At 42.9% G+C, this 18,804-nt stretch overlaps 1 protein-coding gene across 3 annotated transcripts in view; it reads right to left on the bottom strand.

The window, feature by feature from the left end:
• GNAT2 (G protein subunit alpha transducin 2) overlaps positions 1-18,804 on the bottom strand; it is a 58,693-nt gene that overhangs the window by 2,147 nt on the left and 37,742 nt on the right. Inside the window, exons 2-7 of one of the 3 annotated variants that reach the window (XM_088456468.1) lie at positions 11,967-12,057; positions 7,533-8,144; positions 4,648-4,690; positions 3,705-3,846; positions 1,959-2,116; positions 900-1,028 (exon numbers count right to left, since the gene is read on the bottom strand). In XM_088456468.1, the coding sequence (XP_088312594.1) occupies positions 900-1,028; positions 1,959-2,116; positions 3,705-3,846; positions 4,648-4,690; positions 7,533-7,650 (590 nt within the window). In that variant the 5' untranslated portion in view covers positions 7,651-8,144; positions 11,967-12,057. The remainder of the gene's footprint in view (positions 1-899; positions 1,029-1,958; positions 2,117-3,704; positions 3,847-4,647; positions 4,691-7,532; positions 8,145-11,966; positions 12,058-18,804) is intronic. The other 2 variants (XM_088456469.1, XM_088456470.1) reach the window with 2 other exon arrangements.

The raw sequence follows: 18,804 nt of genomic DNA on the forward strand, positions 1-18,804 counted from the left end.
CAGAGTTGGACTTTATGCTCGCTTATTTAGCGCAAAATGTCAATTTGTACTTTGACTGCCCACAAAAAACATAGATGCTCCTGACCGTAACTGTATTACTTGTGGGTGCCTGAGATTTGGTATAAATACACAATGATTATGGTGATGGTTGCCAGTACTTGCTAGTCTCTTCTAATTGGCTGATTGAGGATTGACCTCTGTTGCTTTCTGCATTGATGACTTTGTGGCTATATTGACAATGATGTTTTTGCTACCGTCTCCCTTTAGGTGTATTAGTGAAAGCATTTGCTGTATTATTTTTCACTTAACAAAACAAGTCTTAAAACATTAAACCGTTCTTAATTTGTTTGGGTGTAAGTGATTCCAAACCGACTTAAACCTTGTGCATATCCTACTGGTGTATCATCTTGAGATGCATCTAATGCGGCATATAGGTGTAAATACCCTATTTACTGTATATGTGCATCTTTTTAGAGGCTTTGTGTTTAGAGCACACATGTCCATCATCAGCCAATAGGACAATATCATGGACTATTCCAGGTTTCATCTGTCTATTGATTTACTACACAATCCATTTTCACTTGTTTGTATACTGTGGACATTGTAAGGTCATAATCACAGATAAGTATTTAAATATGTAAAATAAAAAATTACATTATAAAGTTCAATAAACAAGTCATTCAAAATTCAGCAAGAATGCTGTAGTTAGACGCACTTACACTGAAAATTACGATATATTCCACTCTACTCCCATCTGCATGCATTTCTTTGGCAGACATTGCGGTGGCTCTGTTGTGTGCCATAAGTTGTTTTGACTAGTTTGTGTTCTATTTTTTGTGCTGCATGTCACTTTTATCTTTCTGTAGTGTATTATTTCAGTACAGGAAAACAAAACAAACCTGAAGTGAAGATCTTTAAAAGAGAACTGTGACTCTATGATTCCTGTGGTTTTCACACGGGACCGAAGGACATCTTGCTCATTTGGGAGGTAAGTGGGTGCTGTGATCCTGTCCAGCTCGTTAAGATAACTGTGATAAGAAGAAGAGTATTGGAAACGTTGCATGCAAATAACAGATTTGGTACAAAATCCAAAGCAACCCCAGAAAACCTTAGAGCTTACAATGATTTTCAGGCCTAGACCATGGTCATTCTGCTATAGTATGTTAATAGGAATTGGTCAGAACAGCACATGGGATGGTTTGGTAATTTGTTAACGTTGGCTGTGAAGAGCCTCTGGATTGATCAGGTGAAAGAACTTAGTGGCCAGTAACATTGCCAATTTTTCCTCATAGGGGTGCACAGTCAAATGAGCAATGTTACTGTAATCTCCTGTGGTGTTTGCTGCCAAACATTATGGTGGTACCTCCAGTGCAAGGTCACACGTCGCCAATAATTATGGTAGGCCAACATTGCAGATTTCCCTGTGCAGCTCTATAGGGTTGGAATACCAGCATCGTGCATCTATCGCTGATAATCGAGTACCCCCATCCACCATCTTAAAGTTTATGAAAAGTTGGACTTGATAAACTAGTGTCTTTTTAACATTACTGTGTGCCTCTAAAATCAGTTCATAGTGTGATATTTGGCATAAGTTAGAATGCCGATGAGTTATTGAGTTTATTCACATTTAATTAAAATGCTAAATGGGTTGAGCAAGATTTTGTGTGTATGACATTGTATCATGGTGTTTTTAGCATATATTTAACTAACCACATCATTATATGAATCAAGGGGTAGTTGGTACTCTTCAATTTTCTACAATACCCTAAAGAGATTAGTTTTGTAAGAATATGTAATAAGTTGGTACCGAGTACTGGGGTCTTCATCAAGAGCTTTTAGAATTGGATGGCAAGGTTTACAGAGGGAAACCTTCAGTATTAAGGAACACAAATCTACTTCCACAGCTGTATATGCACGTTGTACACCCTGCCTCTAATGTCGGATATGGTGAGTCTCACTATGAAGCAGAGTCATTGAGTTGGTATTCTGCTGCTCTCTCAAAGGATGCCTGCACCCCATCATCTTTCCAGAGTCTCTTGATAACATCCACAAGTTCTTGAGGCATTGTGCCTTCCTCAATGGAATCTGCCAGGTGGGAAAGTAGACGGCCATCATCCTGTGAGAACATATGACAAGTGTATGAAGGAAGTTCAGTCATAAATATCTTTGCACCTTGTCGTCCTAGCTACAGTAGCAATAATGTGAATACTTGTAGTTCTAACTTTTAGCCAGCAGGGTGTGTCACTTTCTTTGATACATTTCTGTACTAAATTCAGGCCTTGTGGAATATTATTTGGTAGTTCAAAGGCTTTCTTAAATACATTTGGCATCTACCCAATACTCTGCGTGAAGGCCAGATATGATTAAAACAGAAATTGAAGAAGTGTCCTATTATGTATTTGTAGAAACATAGCACATATGACTCTTAGTAAACTAATTACCACCCTTGATCCCACACCTCGTATCTCGTTTTTCCTTTTGGCTTCAGTGTGTAAGACTTGATGAGCTGGGCTCTCTTCACTGCAGGTCCTGATATTTATATGTCAATGTCTGATCACCCTTTATTTGTTGTACAGAGTGTCTAATATACAAATGCATACAGAAACCAGCGCTGAATAAGATGGACGGTGTAATAAAAAAACACAATGGTTTATTTAAAAAGCATAAATGTAGAGATCTCAGGATGAACAAAATAAAAGTTCACAATAGAATAAGGTGAATAAATATCTGCTCCTATATGATTGAGCAGCTGGACCTAGGACAACCTCCAATATGTCCCATACAGATTAAATATGTCTGAAGGCAACACTTAATTACCATGAGGTGGTGTAATGGTCACCAGCAGTGTCTAATATGTCATTTTATGTATACTGTATCTTTATCAACATATTTTCAATACAATTAATAGTGATGCAAATATGTAGTTATGATTGTTTCCTATGTGTTTACAATCAATGTGCTTAATCCATGTAAAATGGAGCAGGGGTCCCCATCTGACCATCTCTTATTTTCATTAAATTTTACATTAAGGTGCGAATATATGTCAGGCTAACTTAGGGAACATTTTAGTTCACAATGTGCAAAACTATGGCTCTCCATCTGGGGGAGGGGGGTTCAACTGTCACCGACTGTGCAGTGCACAGTCAGCAGGTGGTGACGATCTCCAAAATTGGTCCACTTGACATGGAATGACCCAGCACTTTATACAGCAATAATGGTAACCTGGATATCAAGTACAAACACCAAGGGGTTATTAACTAAGTGTTGGGTTGTAAAAGCCGACACTTCTGTTCGTGGAATACCCGTTATTTAAAAGGGCAGTGCATTTACTACTGTATATTGCTAGTTAAAGCACTGCCCTTTTAAATATCAGGCATAAACACAAACGTAAGTGATAGTTTTACAACCTGACACTTAGTAAATAACCCCTAGGTAGGATTAAAATATCATTATCCACTAATATGATTGATGTTCTAATGTAATACTTTAGACCAGTGGTAAATTTGAAAAACAGGACTTGTTGAGGTTACTGGAGTTGAAAACCTTGAGTTAGATCCTTCATTTACTGGAATTAGGCTCCTAAATTAAGTTTGTTTTATATAGTACAATGAATGTGTATTAGGTATTTTAAAGCACCAAATAAACCCATTTTCATGATGTTGATGTGTTGTAAGTACCAATGGATTAATATATTTCATACTAACCGCTTTGCTTGGCTCGCCATAGTCAATACCAAGAGTGGCCATTGCACGAATAATGGACAGGATAGACTGTAGCACATTGCCATAGATGATGGCCTTAAACTCCATGCATTCCTCCTCTGAGTATCCATTTTGATGTATAATCCTTGAATAATAAAACAGAAATAGGCAACAGGAAAACTTTATGGATTAAAGTGTAGGCTAAACCAAATATGTAGGACCCATTTGTAATGAAATAACAGAACACCCATGTTACTTGAAATTTGGACCCAAAATACCCCAGTAATTTGTGTTTTGAGGTCTCAAATTAAGGAGAATTTCAGTACCTTGGTGTGAATTATTCTGTTTACTGAGGCGCATCATCAGTCTAAATTGTGTTGAAATGAGCATTAAACATTTGGATAGGGAATAAATAGGTAACTGTCCCAAGGAAAACACATATTATCCCTATGTAAGTTCAGTCTATAATTTCAGTGATGAATTCTCATAAATATTATTAGGCAAGTGACACTTAACATGAAGATAAAGCAGTTTATGGGTTTTAGCAAAGGAGAAACCAAACATAGGTACTGCAATAAACAATTGATAGGTTGTATTTAGATAAAAATATAAACTATTTTTCCCCTTTAGAATGTAAGCTCTCATGAGCAGGGACCTCTTCCCTCATGTGCTTCTCCTTACACTTTCTTCTACTCCTTACTCCTCCTAAGGGCACCTAACACGTCTCTGCCAACTCCCTGCTGCTTATTGTGAGTGTTTTAATCACTATTGCAGAAATGTATATAATGTCCTTCACTGTACTGTAAGTTACTTGTTTATTTTGGGGGTTTTTTTTGTTCACTTATTAGTTTTATGTACTATGTAAGGCGCTGCAGAACACTTGTGGTGCCATATAAATAAAGGATAATAATAACTATTCTATTTTTTTTTCCTTAGTATTACTTACTTCATCTGCTTGACAATTGTGCTCTTTCCAGACTCTCCAGCACCTGCAGAGAGACAAGTATTTCTATATCATATGTAGTAAATATACATACAGGTTGAGTCTCCGATATCCAAAATGCTTGGGACCAGGGGTATTTTGGATAACGCAATAATCCGTAGTTTGGAATATTTGCATATCATAATGAAATATCTTGGGAATGGGACCCAAATATACACACAATGCATTTATGTATTATATACACCTTACACACAGCCTGCAGGTAATTTTATACAATATTTTCAATAATTTTGTGGCTCAAACAAAGTTTGTGTACATACATAAAATTCAGTTATGTTTCATATACATCTTATACACAGAGCCTGAAGGTAATTTTATACAATATTTTTTATAATTTGTGCCTAAGACAAAGTTTGTGTACATTGAACCATCAAAAATCAAAGGTTTCATTATTTCAGTCAAGCCAAAAAAATTCCGTATTTCGAAATATTTGGATATGGGAGACTCAACCTGTACTGACAGGGCCCATAGCTATTTGAAATGTACCACAACATTCAGTGTAATTGACATGTCAAACATACAACATTTTATTACCAATTTTAATGCAGTTCTATCAAGATGGAATTTAGTATAGAACCAATGGTCTAAAGGCCCTGTATGAGTCTTGGGGCAAACAGCTTCATTTCTTATCCTCATACTAACTCAGGCTATTTCATGCATTATTCTTATTATGACCACTCCACTGACTCATATTAAAAAACGCAATTAATTAGGAACAGACATTTTAAATGAGTATAGACCTGAATTGTAGCAATTGGTAGCAAATGACAATCGGCCATTTGCTCCCAAATGATGAAAAAGAAACAAAAACGATCAATCAGACAAATTGGTTAAATCAAATTAATTTAACCAACTTGTCTGATCGTTTTTGCCGGTTTCCAGTGTTTGGGAGCTAATGGGCGATTTATCATTTGCTCTCATACATTACCAGATTTTCGTGCCAACTATTTGGAAATATAAACTTTAGATGTGTTTTCAACTTAAGTAAGCTGAAGCTCTTAGGAAGGGTGTGTATGTAGTGAATGTAGCATTTGGCTGGATAGGCATTGAATCTATTCAATCAGATGCTGCAGTTAATGCACACTCTCCTATTTAATGCCAGTCTCTGCTCCTCCATCTGTGAGATGTAGTTGAGCAATGTCTAATGTGTAATTGTGGGGCTCAAGGGGGAAGTACGTCCGCCTCTATGTAGATCGTGGGGTCCTTTAGTGAAATAGTAGGTTCTGAGTTGGGGTGGTAACAGACAAAAAGACACAAGTATGTACTGTATGTTTGCAGGACTGACTTGGTCCACTGCCCCAAAATCACATTACATTTATGGATAAATTAGCTTTAAGGCCTTCACAACACACCCCAAATCTGTAAATGAAGCTCCTATACCAATGTTTCTCAAACTCTGTCCTCAAGATAAACAGTCCAGGTTTAAGGATAGCTATGCTTTTGCATAGGTGACTTAATTAGTACTACATTCATTTTGATTTAACAACCTATGCTCAAGCATGAATTTCTTTAAGACCTGAACTGTTAGTGTGTCTAGCAGACTGAATTTGAGAAGCACTTCTCTACACCATTTCTATGCAGGGACCCATGCAGTTATGTCTTGGTATGGATAGACAGAGATGGGTGGTCACAGTCTAAATCCTTTGCCCTGGGTTTTAGAAAGCTTTGTCCCATCACTGTATATATATTGTTCCTGTGTATATAATGTCCAGTATCATTGTTTTAATATTCAATTCACTCCAGAAAATTGAGCTACAGGATTATGTTTTCAGAACAACCCATGTCTGAACCGACTAAATAGTAGATTCACAACTTTGGAGCCCCTAAATTGCTCATTCCCAATTGCATTTTCCAAGTGTTTTTGATGTGGTTTACATGCATATAATTACAGCTTCGAATGATGGTCATTAAACCAAGTTTTTAAAATATGTATAAATTTATGTCTAATTATTAAGAAAGTCTGGATAAAATCTATAGTTGGCTATTGCCATGATTTGTTAAAGATGAATATTCTCCCAATCAAGCAGCAATTCAGTTCTGCCCCTTTGCTGGAATGGGCATGGCACCAGGGAAAGTGTGGTAGCTCAGAAAATAATCATTCGATTACGCTGACTGTGAGCTTAGTCCTATACAGTATGTAAGGGATTCAAAGGAACTTCAAGATATTATGAAAAGTCTTGAAAAACGGGATGGAATAATAGATATGAGGGCTCAGTTTTAAATATATTTTTTCAGTTAACAAAGAGCAAAGTATTGTTGGCAGCAATATATTCACAATATTAGTTTATATTCTGTTAAACCTGGTATTTGGTGTTTAAACAATTAAGTGCTCACTGGATAAATGAATGATCCATTTGATATGCTTGTAATGATTTGCGGGCATTGATCCTACACTAATCGTGCTCAGAAGTCATCAAGCTAATGACAGTCAGATGCTGTTCTTGTTATAGTATGGGATTAGGGTCATCAATAGTAGAGTACAAAGTGCAGGCGTACGTGTGACTATCCGCACTAATCGTTTGTTAGTGCTCAACTACATAAAGTTTTATATTATTTGCATATTTATCTGTGATTAATGCTGTGATTTCCAATATATCCACGTCGCAGTAGTTGTGCCCATTTACAATAATGGGTGTGAAGTAAGCTGATGCTATAGAAATGATGATGTGTGTTACTTTAAAGTTGCCCAACAGAAAATGATTTGTAGTGTTCTCACATGATTAGTAACATGATTTATTGAATGCACTGAATGATCTTGTCCTAGTTTGCACTAAATAAACTGTTTTACATGTTTGTTGTGGAATAAAATCAATAAATGAATTTCTTACCAAGCAGCAATAGTTTCACCGTCTTGGCATCCTTCGCTGCATCCTCCTGCAGTTTTTTCTCCAGCTCCCGTGATCTTTTTGCCAACTCCTTGTCTTCTGCACTTGCTCCACTTCCCATCTCTGTATCCTCACCTTCTATGTCAAGCGTCCCAGACTCCTCCAGCGCCTGTGATACAGGTATCTGCGTCCTCCCGTCTTGTATCTCTGTGCCCTCCACCTTGTGAGAGATGTCCTACAATCAGTTTCCTGTACCTGGTGGGCTTGTGTACCCTATGTTCTTTGCAGATTGTAATGGGGTATCTCACATGTGGTGGTTCTGCATTAATATTTTTACTTGTTACTTCCAATTGTCCAGATTTGGGGTCTACCACAATATTATAAACCGTATACAACCCTTGGACGGTTTTTTTTTTCTCTCTCACTGTCTTCTCTCCATTCTTTTTTGGGATTCTTATTACTCTCTGTTAAGAAGAGTTGTTCTTTGCTCTCCTTTGGGTCTTCCTGAGCTTTCAGTCCTTCGCTCGCTTCTTGCTCCTCTTTCTCTTCTCTGTCTTTTTCTGAACACTGTTAGATGAAGTTCATGTGCTGAAAGATTTCCAGTCATCACCTGACCTAAGAAATCCAATTAGAGGCTATTAGCTTAAAGATAAATGCACGGGGGAGGGTGAAGCCTTTGATCTTAAAGTAGGGAGTTTGAAAATAGGTCTCTTGAGAATTGTCTTCAGATTATTAAACTGTGTCCAATCCTCCCCTAAACAGTGAGTACTGAATTGACCTGCATTGGAGCACAACTATAATTTGGTTGTTGAATCACAACTTAAACAATGTAGTGTTCTGGTGGAAGGTCAGGGACTTAGTTGAATAGCTGGGCCATTGGATCATCCCATGCTACTTAAAGTCAATCCTGCTATAATTAGTGAGAGATTGAGAGTGACACCATATGCCAAAGGAAATATGTACTTATAGAGGAGCAGCACATACTCAACTCAAAGATCTCTTTGACTAACCTACACAGAACATCTATCACAATGCCCATTTTTTACCTCCCTGGCGCACACACAACACCCTGCCAACAAAACAGTTGCTGTACCGTCCCCTAGGGTCATCCTGATTCAATGTGACAGGTACCAACTGCTTCTAATCCCACAGCTTTGCTGCCAGGATCTCCTGACACAGGAATCAGACGTCCGTATTAAGCTCTGTAAAGTGGAGGATTTCACAGTTAATCCTGATTTGCTCTGTCCTTGCTGTGGCTTCTACACAATGATTTGCAGATACACTTTCCAATTTTTACACACAGGCTCAGAATAACCATTCAATTGACATGTGGATTCAACAAACACTAAGTGGCCTCACTAGGCTAAGTTATTTTTATTTTATCTCTAAACCATCCCCTGGACAGCACTACACAACATATTGCTATGTAATTACAGAATGCAGTTGGTTTGCTACCTGTAATATATACATTTATTTTTAGATGTGTACCTAAAGTGTCCAGGTGCACCCATCCCATCATAATTTAAACTAATTATACATGGTCCTATGGTCATGGTTTCTACAGTCGGTCTGTCTGCTCTCCTATTCTGTTTTAAGTAAATGTAAAATGCTGGGTATACCTGACTAGAAAGTGATTGATGTTTAGTATTTACATTGAGCATGTGTTGCAAGTAAACAAAACCATGAACTGCATGCAGTCGACCACCAGAGGTTGCACCAGTAACATCAGTAACTTTGCCTAAAGCTGGCCACACACTAGACCAACTTACATCCAACCAGCCAACTAGTTGATTGTTTGGAATGAAAATCTGGTAAGGTATGAAATAAAATAACAATCAACAATTTGCTCCCAAATGCTGGAAAATGGACAAAAACTGCTGTTTGAACAAAATTTTTAGATCAAACATTTTACAAACTTGTCTGATGACCATTTTCATCTGTTTTCTGGCATTTAGGAACAAATTGCTGATCACATTTACTCCCATATGTTAGATTGGTTGGATTTTAATTCCAACCAATCAACTAGTTGGCTGGTTGGACAGATAATCTTTAGATGTGTGGCCAGCTTAATTCTCCGGGAACTGGGGGTTGTCAGCCGAAAGATAAACAATTATTTCCCCAATAACAAAGTTTATCTCTCTCCAAGCTTTCATAAATGTAGCCCCTAGTACATTTAAAACATTTATTAAGCGGCTACTTAGTCGTTAGTCTGTTGTGTGGTAGTCCTGCTGTGGTGAGACTTGTTTGAGTTGGTGGAAGCAATAAGTATTACCAGAAATTCTTTCTGTGAACAGGGAGCTACAATCTTATAGGGCTCAAAATAATAGTGTCTATGGACTAAATGCTGGTGTATATGACATCCACTTTTTCTTTTCCCTTTCAAAAATGACTTGCCAATCACCCAACCAACTTTTTCATTATTTAATTGACTGGCATTTTAGTGATGCAATGTGGGCTAGTACATTCATAATGTATCCAACTGACACTATCAATTAATACTATCTTCAAGCTCCAGTTAATACCAAGGGGTCTACTTAACAAGCGCCTGCAGTATCAAATATATATCACTACTTATGGTATATAGGGCTGTATTCTGCTAAAACATTGGAGCAAATCAACATTGTTCCGGTGTGGAGGCAGCTGAACTGAAGATCAGCTGTCCCCACGTTACATATCACTGCTACCATGGTAACAGTGAAACTTACGTCCGAGCCTGACTCGGTAGTGTTAGTGCGCAGACGTGAACTGCGGTTCACACATGCGCATGAAGATTCCGTGTCAAACAGGTGGAGGGATCCGTAAGGATCCCTTTTACGCAACCCGGGCCGCCTTCCCATAGAAAGGAGCAGCGGTCTGGGGACCAATGCAATCTAAAGATTCCCACTGTCAAGCTCTGAAAATTTTGTGTATATATAGCTTGCTTAATTTAGGTCCCCATACTTTTGTATGGGGAACCTGGGCCTGATCGAGACGCCAAAGGTAAGCAAGAGAGATCAATGTTGTTCACCTACTTTTGTAGAAATTGAGAAAATAAATAGATCCCATAATGTTGTATTGCTGCAATTTAACAAGCCACAGTGTAAAGTAAATCCTACTCCTGCTCAAAGGTTTTCTTCTTGCTGGCAGCCTAACGCTGCAGGGGAAGGGTAAGGGGATATGCGCATGCACTGCTAGCATCCAGTAAATCCTCACCGTCTTCACTGGTCCTCATTGTCTGGTATAATTAAAGCCATCTTGTGATAACAGTAGCAAGTGGTGTACTATGCTTTTCAACACTTGCTTAATTGAATAAGGCTGCAGTCCACATAGAGGATGGTGGTACTGCTGTGGTGCAAAGAAAGGTATTCCTGAGATGGTGATGGCTAATTTATGCTTTCTGACACCTGTTAACTTGTCATAGAGGGAGGCGGTAACTGGCACACAAAAATACATTAGAAATCAGTATTGTTTTCTAGGTAAATCATGAGAATTGGTGAAGACCCCTTTCTCCAGCGTTTTCGCAATAGAAAGGGCTTATCTCAACTTCATAAATAGACTACCTATCAAAGCCAATATTCCTGCATGTGAAGTATGATAAATGCCAGCAGTACTTAATTTCTGATTGCTGAAAATTGCATTGAAAAGAAATGTATAATTATCGTGTCTAGTACCTGATAATTAGTAGATATGCCTCCTAGTCCTTAAGCTCTGTGCAAAAGTTTAACAGCATGCAAAGTGGGGACGGTCTTCAAGTACGCTGCAAGTACTTCTTCAAGCATATTTAAATTTCTCCATCTCCAGTACAGTCTTAATGTTTGGGCACACTGGGCAGCTGCCCAAGGTCTCACGATTCTAAGGGCCTTAAAGTAGGGGCGGGGGCATTTGCCTCTTTGGGCAGGTGCCTCGAGCTTTTTGGGAAGCAGGTAGATAATGCTGCCCAGCCGCTCTGATTGCACTCCATGTGCATTTTACCTGCCTCCCAGCCTGCAGCCAAACAGTGAGTGGCTGCCAGCATGATGATTGATGGAGTTATGATTTTTTTTTTTTTCCATCTGGTGTCTGGTCTTTTTTTTAACTTTTGTAGGGGGAATTTTCATATCTGGGGTCTACTTTTATTAATTTGAGGGTGGCATTTGGGCATCCAATCTGGGTCTGATTTGGGTTGAAGGGACAATGGGTGTCTGCTCTAGGCAAGGCCAGCACCACCATTAGGCAGCTGCCTTTGAACGCCAGCCAGTGGAGGGTGGCGTTGGGTCAATGAAACTAAAAAATGAATTATGTCTCGGAGATCCTTTTTCAAATGAGCTAGTGGTGGCTATCGACCTAACCAGCCGTAGTCGCCACTGTCACTGAGTCACCTCACCCCACACTTTGACCAGTGCAAGGTCTCCGCGTCTGCACGAGCTGTCCGCGGCATAACGCTGATGTGTGCTGTTGTTTACTATTGTGGGTGCTCACCTCCTGGCCTGCTTTCTCTTCTCTTTGGACTTAACTCCTTTTCCTTCCTTTGCAGAAGACGCGGAGCAGGCTGCCTGGGGCTGAGCTGAGTCTGAAGAATATAAAAAAAAACGCTGAAGCTTTGGGTTGTTTAGTGGTCTTATGTAAATGATTGTATAAAAATAATTACACTACTACTGTAGTAGAATAATTATTTTTATACAATCATTCACATAAGACCACTATACCAGCAGAGTGGTATGCTACAGAACATAAAAACATCCTATGCAACTTTTAAAAAAAATACTGTAGCTGGCAGCTTTACTGAGGGCAGAGGGGTGGGGAGACAACAAAATGGGCAGAATGGGGCACAGCCCGCTGGTCCAGACACTTCTCTCTCACCAGTGTCCCAGGCCCCCGACACCAATAGAACTGGCTTTCCCTGTCACACAGTAACAGCATCGCACTGCACTCAGGGCACTGCTCTCTGAGCTTTGCCTGTGGCAGGGGAGGTATGAGCTGGAACTCAGAATGCATTTGGACCAGCTTCTATTTACAATTGGTGGTGATGACCCTACAGTGTTCTCATACTGGAGTCTGTTTGGCCCTTCCCCGCACATGCTTATAGGCAGAAAGAATGGTGCCAATCTGAGGCTTATCAGAGGAGAGGAGATGGTCACAGAGCTGTTTTTTCCCTCCGCCAATAGTTGAGAGCAGCGCCAAGGTCAGAGTCAGACCCAGTGTGACACTTGCCGAGTCATGAGGAAAGTACTTAATTTTGGAATTAGTGTTACATATACTGTACATTACATGCAGCTATAGATAAAGGGGATGATTCAAAGATACATGTAGGTCGGTTTTGCAGACATATCTAGTGATTTTTAGCAACTGGGTATGTGTCAGAGTTGGGTACATGCATCTACAAATGATTCGTTCGCGTCTCGGCCAGATATCGCTTGCATCTGAACAGGTGTAACTTGACAGCAGTAAAGAATGTAGACAGAATTGCGGCAACTGAGAGTAGAGTGTATTCAGTTATCTGTCTTATTTAAGACTGATTTCTTGCACAAAGGATGGGTCTGGTGCAAATGTGCGTATAGTGATGACGATCAGAAGTGTGGCAGCCGCATAGATCCATAGAGAGACACTATACCGTGTCTCACTGAGCCCCATCCCCTGCAATAGTAGATTGTAGTATAGGCGAAATGGTGCTACCGCCTATACTACTAGCCCCGTCTTGCTTGTAAAAGCACTGACCTTTTAAATATCTGGCATAAACAAACAAGTGTCAGGTTTTACAACCCTACACTTAGTAAATACACCCCCAAGTGTCTGACAGTTCCTGTCCATTATGGTAGTTGATATCAGACCATAGTGACAAGAAGCTCACTACTAGCCAGACATTGACTCCTGCCCTGCTTGGCCTGTGATCCCTGGGCTCTGGAGTCTGTGCAACGGCTGGCAGTGGATGCTGTGATACAAAGCCAGGAGTACAGTAGAGATGAGCAGGGCTGCTATCGGGGGTACAGCATACTTGCCTACTTTGCTGGGCAGCTTTCCAGGAGCAGCAGGAGGGGACCTGCTGCTCTCCTCTTCGGGGGCGGGGCCAGACGATAGACGGCATTAGGCCCCGCCCACTTTACATAAAACCCCCGTGATTCGCGGGTCCCTGAGGAGGGGGCGGGGCTAAATGACGCGATTTGCCTAATTTAGCCCCGCCCCTTCCCGACGGACCCGATAATCTCAGGTAAAATCTCCCCATCCTGCCCACTTCACTAGGAAGTGGGCGGGATGCGGGAGATCTGCCTACTCTTCCGGGATCGCGGGGGGGTTACCCGAAAAATCGGGAGCCTCCCGCGATTCCCGGGAGAGTAGGCATGTATGGGGTACAGCCAGTACTAATGTACCGATCCCGGGCTTAGAGGGGTGCCCACAGAGTGTAGATGTTACTGCCTGTGAAGTGAACTGCTTTATAAGCTGGGTACACACTGTGCAAATGGATCTGGCGACGCAGCGGCCGATCAGGTAAGCTATACAGACATTCATTGGCCACTCGATGTATGTTCCCTGACATAACAACTAGGCGGGCATTTGGCTGTCTACCCGTACACTCTGCCAGATACGCCAATAAATCTTCAGATATATAGGCCATCTGCTGTGCTGCAGAGCAGATGCGATATGTCTGTGAACGACGTACTCTCTATAGATCGGCCACTATATCGCCCAGTGAGTACACAACTTTAACAACAGGCAGATGTCTGTGAGTACAAAGCAGTTTGCTGCCAGGCTCAATGGCGCTCTGCGGGCTCCACTGTTAGTGTCAGTCACTGTGACTAGCATCAGCTATGGCTCCCCTTCTCATGAGGTCAGAGTAGAGTCTACAGCACTGCTCCGCTTAAATAATGTTTCTCTGCCCAACCTGGACTAATTCTCCCCCCTGCAGGCGATGTGTGAAGTTACCCTACCTATCCTTTTCCCAAGTCCTGGCCCTTCCTCCTGCTCTGTACAGCTTGTTCTTCTGCCCTGCAGGTGGAGTGTGCGGTTCCATTTACCAGCCTCTTCCAGAGTTCACAACCCTCCCCAGTCCCCGCTCCCACCTCCTACCCTACCTGACCCTTCCTACCCTGCAAGCAGGGCGGGCCCGAGCCTAATTTTTTTGGTAAGCGGATATAGATTTCGGCCACCCCTGTTGAAATAATCCCGATTTTCCGGCGCGAGAAAAAGGATATTTAATTGAACAGCCTTTCCCTTTTTTGACGGTGATTAGTCACGGGGGAGAACCTGCGGCTAATTGAATACCCCCCCCATAGGCTACCCATAAAGAAATTTAAAATAAAACACATTAGCCCCCACGTGAAAATAATTGTTTCTATGCTCGCAAAAAAAAACAGGCCCACACGAAAATAATTAAACACACACATAGGCCCCCACATGAATATGTATGAAGTCCTTATACAGCAGGACCACCCTGGGTGCTAAAATACAGTTATACCCAAAGATACATATTCAGGGAGATGGTAACGGCACTGGGTGACGACAGGGAAAGGGTGACAGCAGGGAGAGGGTGACATCAGGGGGTGATGACGGAGGGTGACGACAGGGAGAGGGTCTCGGGGAAAGAGGTGATGACGGAGAGGGTGATAGCACTGAGTAACACGGAGAGGGTGATAGCACTGGGTGACAGGGAGAGGATGACAGCAGTGGGTGAGGGTGACAGCAATGATTGACTAAAGGAAGAGGATGACAGCAATTGGTGACAGGGAGAGGGTGAGAGCGACAGCAGTTGGTAACAGGGAGAGGGTGATAGCAATGGATGACAGGGAGAGAATGACGACTGAGGGTAACAGCAGTGGATGACAGGGAGAGGGTGGGCACAGCGCTCACATGTCATTACACATGCAACACAGCACCAGGCGGGCTCTCAGCGTGGCTCTAACACTGAATTCTAATGCCCGACATACAAAAAAGAGTTTCCCTGTTCTTCCACAGACAGCCCTGCACTTAGTCAGGTGGTACATGGGCTGTCTGTGGGGGGGCGGGGCTGGGACAAAATGATAAAAAAAAGTTGTCGACAGACGTGACGGCCCCAAGAGCATATCAGCCCACAGGAAATCTTCCCGGTGGCTTAAACGGGCCTAGGGGTAATGATGGGAGGGGACTGCCTCTTCCCCCTTTGTTATTGCCTGTGACTCCACATGGCCCCATGAAAATACAGCAAATGTATATTTAAATACATACAGTATAAAAATTCTCACATAGCGCTCCCCCCTAACATAGCTCTCCTCCGGCACTCTGCTGTACTGTCAACACTGGTGCTCCTGTGCCCTCCGTGCACTGATGTAAATAAAATAAATAAACAGCGGCACTAGGAGACTTGAAAAAGATTAAGTTTTAATGTGGCACAAAGTGTCACATCTCCAACGTTTCGGGGCTCACTGGCCCCTTTATCCTTGACAAAGGGGCCAGTGAGCCCCGAAACGTTGGAGATGTGACACTTTGTGCCACATTAAAACTTAATCTTTTTCAAGTCTCCTAGTGCCGCTGTTTATATATATATATATATTAGTATGATTTGGTCTCTTTCCACTTCCCACCCAACAACTCATCACTTCCACTCCTATAAAATATATTTATGGATCCTCCTCACCTCTTATATATTTAATGGTCTTCTCACTCCAATGTCTTATATGAAATTATCCATCCCCTCACCCCCAGCCCTTACCTATTTAATGATACCCCTCACCTCCAGCCCTTACATATTTAATGATCCCCCTCACCCACCAGATATTATAAATGTTATGTTCCCCACTCACCCCCAGCCTTGATATAATTAATGATCCATCCCCTAACCCCCAGCCCTTACATATTTAATGATCCCTCTCACCCCCAGCTATTATATATAATGATCCCCTCACCCTCCAGCCATTATATAATTAATAATCCCCCCTCACCCCCAGCCATTATATAATTAATGATCCCCCCCTCACCCCCAGCCATTATATAATTAGTGATCCCCCCTCACTCCCCAGCCATTATAGAATTAATGATCCCCCTCACCCCCAGCCATTATAGAATGAATGATCCCCCCTCACCCACAACCATTATATAATTAATGATACCCCTCACCCCCAACCATTAAATAATGAATGATACCCCTCAACCCCCAGCCATTATATAATAAATGATCCCCCTCACCCCCAGCCATTATATAATTAATGATCCCCCCTCACCCTCCAGCCATTATATAATTAATGATCCCTCCTCACCCCCCCCAGCCATTATATAATTAATGATACCTCTCACCCCCAGCCATTATATAATTAATGATCCCCTCACCCCCAGCCATTATATAATTAATGATCCCCCCTCACCCTCCAGCCATTATATAATTAATAATCCCCCCTCACCCCCAGCCATTATATAAGTAGTGATCTGCCCTCACTCCCCAGCCATTATAGAATTAGTGATCCCCCCCCTCACTCCCGAGCCATTATAGAATTAATGATCCCCCCTCACTCCCCAGCCATTATAGAATTAATGATCCCCCCTCATCCCCAGCCATTATATAAGTAGTGATCTGCCCTCACTCCCCAGCCATTATAGAATTAGTGATCCCCCACTCACTCCCCAGCCATTATAGAATTAATGATCCCCCCTCACCCACAACCATTATATAATTAATGATACCCCACATCTCCAACCATTAAATAATTAATGATACCCATCAACCCCCAGCCATTATATCATTAATGATCCCCCCTCACCCTCCAGCCATTATATAATTAATGATCATTAATGATCCCCCCTCACCCGCCCCTAAGTTTCTGTAGTGCAGACGCAGTTCGTCACCTCACCCAACCGCCGGAGGAGGAAGCAAGGAGCAAAGTAAGGTCAGGTGTCAGCCACTGCACTGGCCGGGGACGGGGAGGGGACCAGTTCTTCCAGTCACTCTCCAGCCGGCAGCAGCGCAGGGCAGCGGAGCCTGGAGATGAGCAAAAATATTCCCGCACTGCAGCTCCAGTGAGAGTGGGCCCTGGGGATACTCGCCCCATGTGCCCCTCCCTAATCTTTCAAGTGCATGTGGCCGCGGCGCATCACCAGCGCGATGATGTCAGCTGCTTGGAGATTTCAGACAGGCACAGCGCGCGGCGCCTCTAGACACCATCGGCGCCTGGAGCTCGCGCTCCATCGGAACCGCCCTCACGCCCCTGGCTGTGAGACACAGGGGCTGGGTGGCCAACCTGAATGTACTGTACTTACTGGAAGGTGATGAGGGGGGCCCAAAAACATGAGTGGGCCCTGCCCTCAGCTCATCTGCCCTTAAAACTGCTCTCCCCTCTTACACATACACAGATCTCACTCTGACCCACCCACAGCTCTCCCCTTCCCCACTCAGCTACTCCCTCACACACATACACACAGCTTTTCACACTCAGCCACCCCCACACACACACAGCTTTCCTCACTCAGCCACCCCCTCACACACAGCTTTCCTCACTCAGCCACCCCCTCACACACACACACACAGCTTTCCTCACTCAGCTACCCCCTCACACACACAGCTTTCCTCACTCACTAAAATTTCCCCCAACACAGCTTTCTCCCCCCTTACTCAGATCCCCCACTTCACACACACACAGATCTCCTCTCCTTATACATACCCATCCCCACACACAAAGCTCCTCCCCTAAACAGAGCTCCCTTCACACACACAGATCACCCCCCTTACTCAGATCCCCACCCCCTTCACCTCACTGTAGCAGGGTGCAGAAGATCAGCACTGCAGTGCTGCTGAGCTGAGAAAAGATCTGAGTGCTTCCATACTGGGGGCGTGTTGTGGGTGGAGCCATAAGCACCACTCTCCCCGCACCTTCAGGCTTCGCTCAGAAGAATATCCTAGTCGGATGTCTGTTTTCATGCAGAGCTGACTGCTCTGCATGAAAGCTGTCTGTTGGGACTGGTGGAGGCAGGAACTCTTAGCTCAGTGCTCCTCTGCGGACGGGCCGCTGACCAGCAGCAGCTTCTCTTATGAGGATGACACGCTACTGGGGGCGGGGCCATGTGCATCAGACGGCCGCTCTGCCTGACCCTGCCTCTGGCCATCATTCAATATGGCAGGTCAAGTGGTGCAACACTGTGGGGAGGAAGCGGGGACCCGGCCAGGGGGAACGGAATGGTCGGCAAGACACAGGGGCAAGAGCTTCCCTGCAGTATGCGGCTGCCTGTTATACACCCGGCAGCAACAATTGTCTCAGCAGTAGCTGTGGGGAGAGCGCCTCTCCAGTCTGGTGCCTCCCTGCAGTGCTGAGTGGGTTCGCCGGCCCTGACGGTGCCCTTAGAACTTAGCGCCGTACGCTGC

This window comes from Taudactylus pleione, unplaced genomic scaffold (assembly GCF_031769625.1).
Source record: "Taudactylus pleione unplaced genomic scaffold, aTauple2 ptg000706l, whole genome shotgun sequence".
NCBI classification, from domain to species: Eukaryota; Metazoa; Chordata; class Amphibia; order Anura; family Myobatrachidae; genus Taudactylus; species Taudactylus pleione.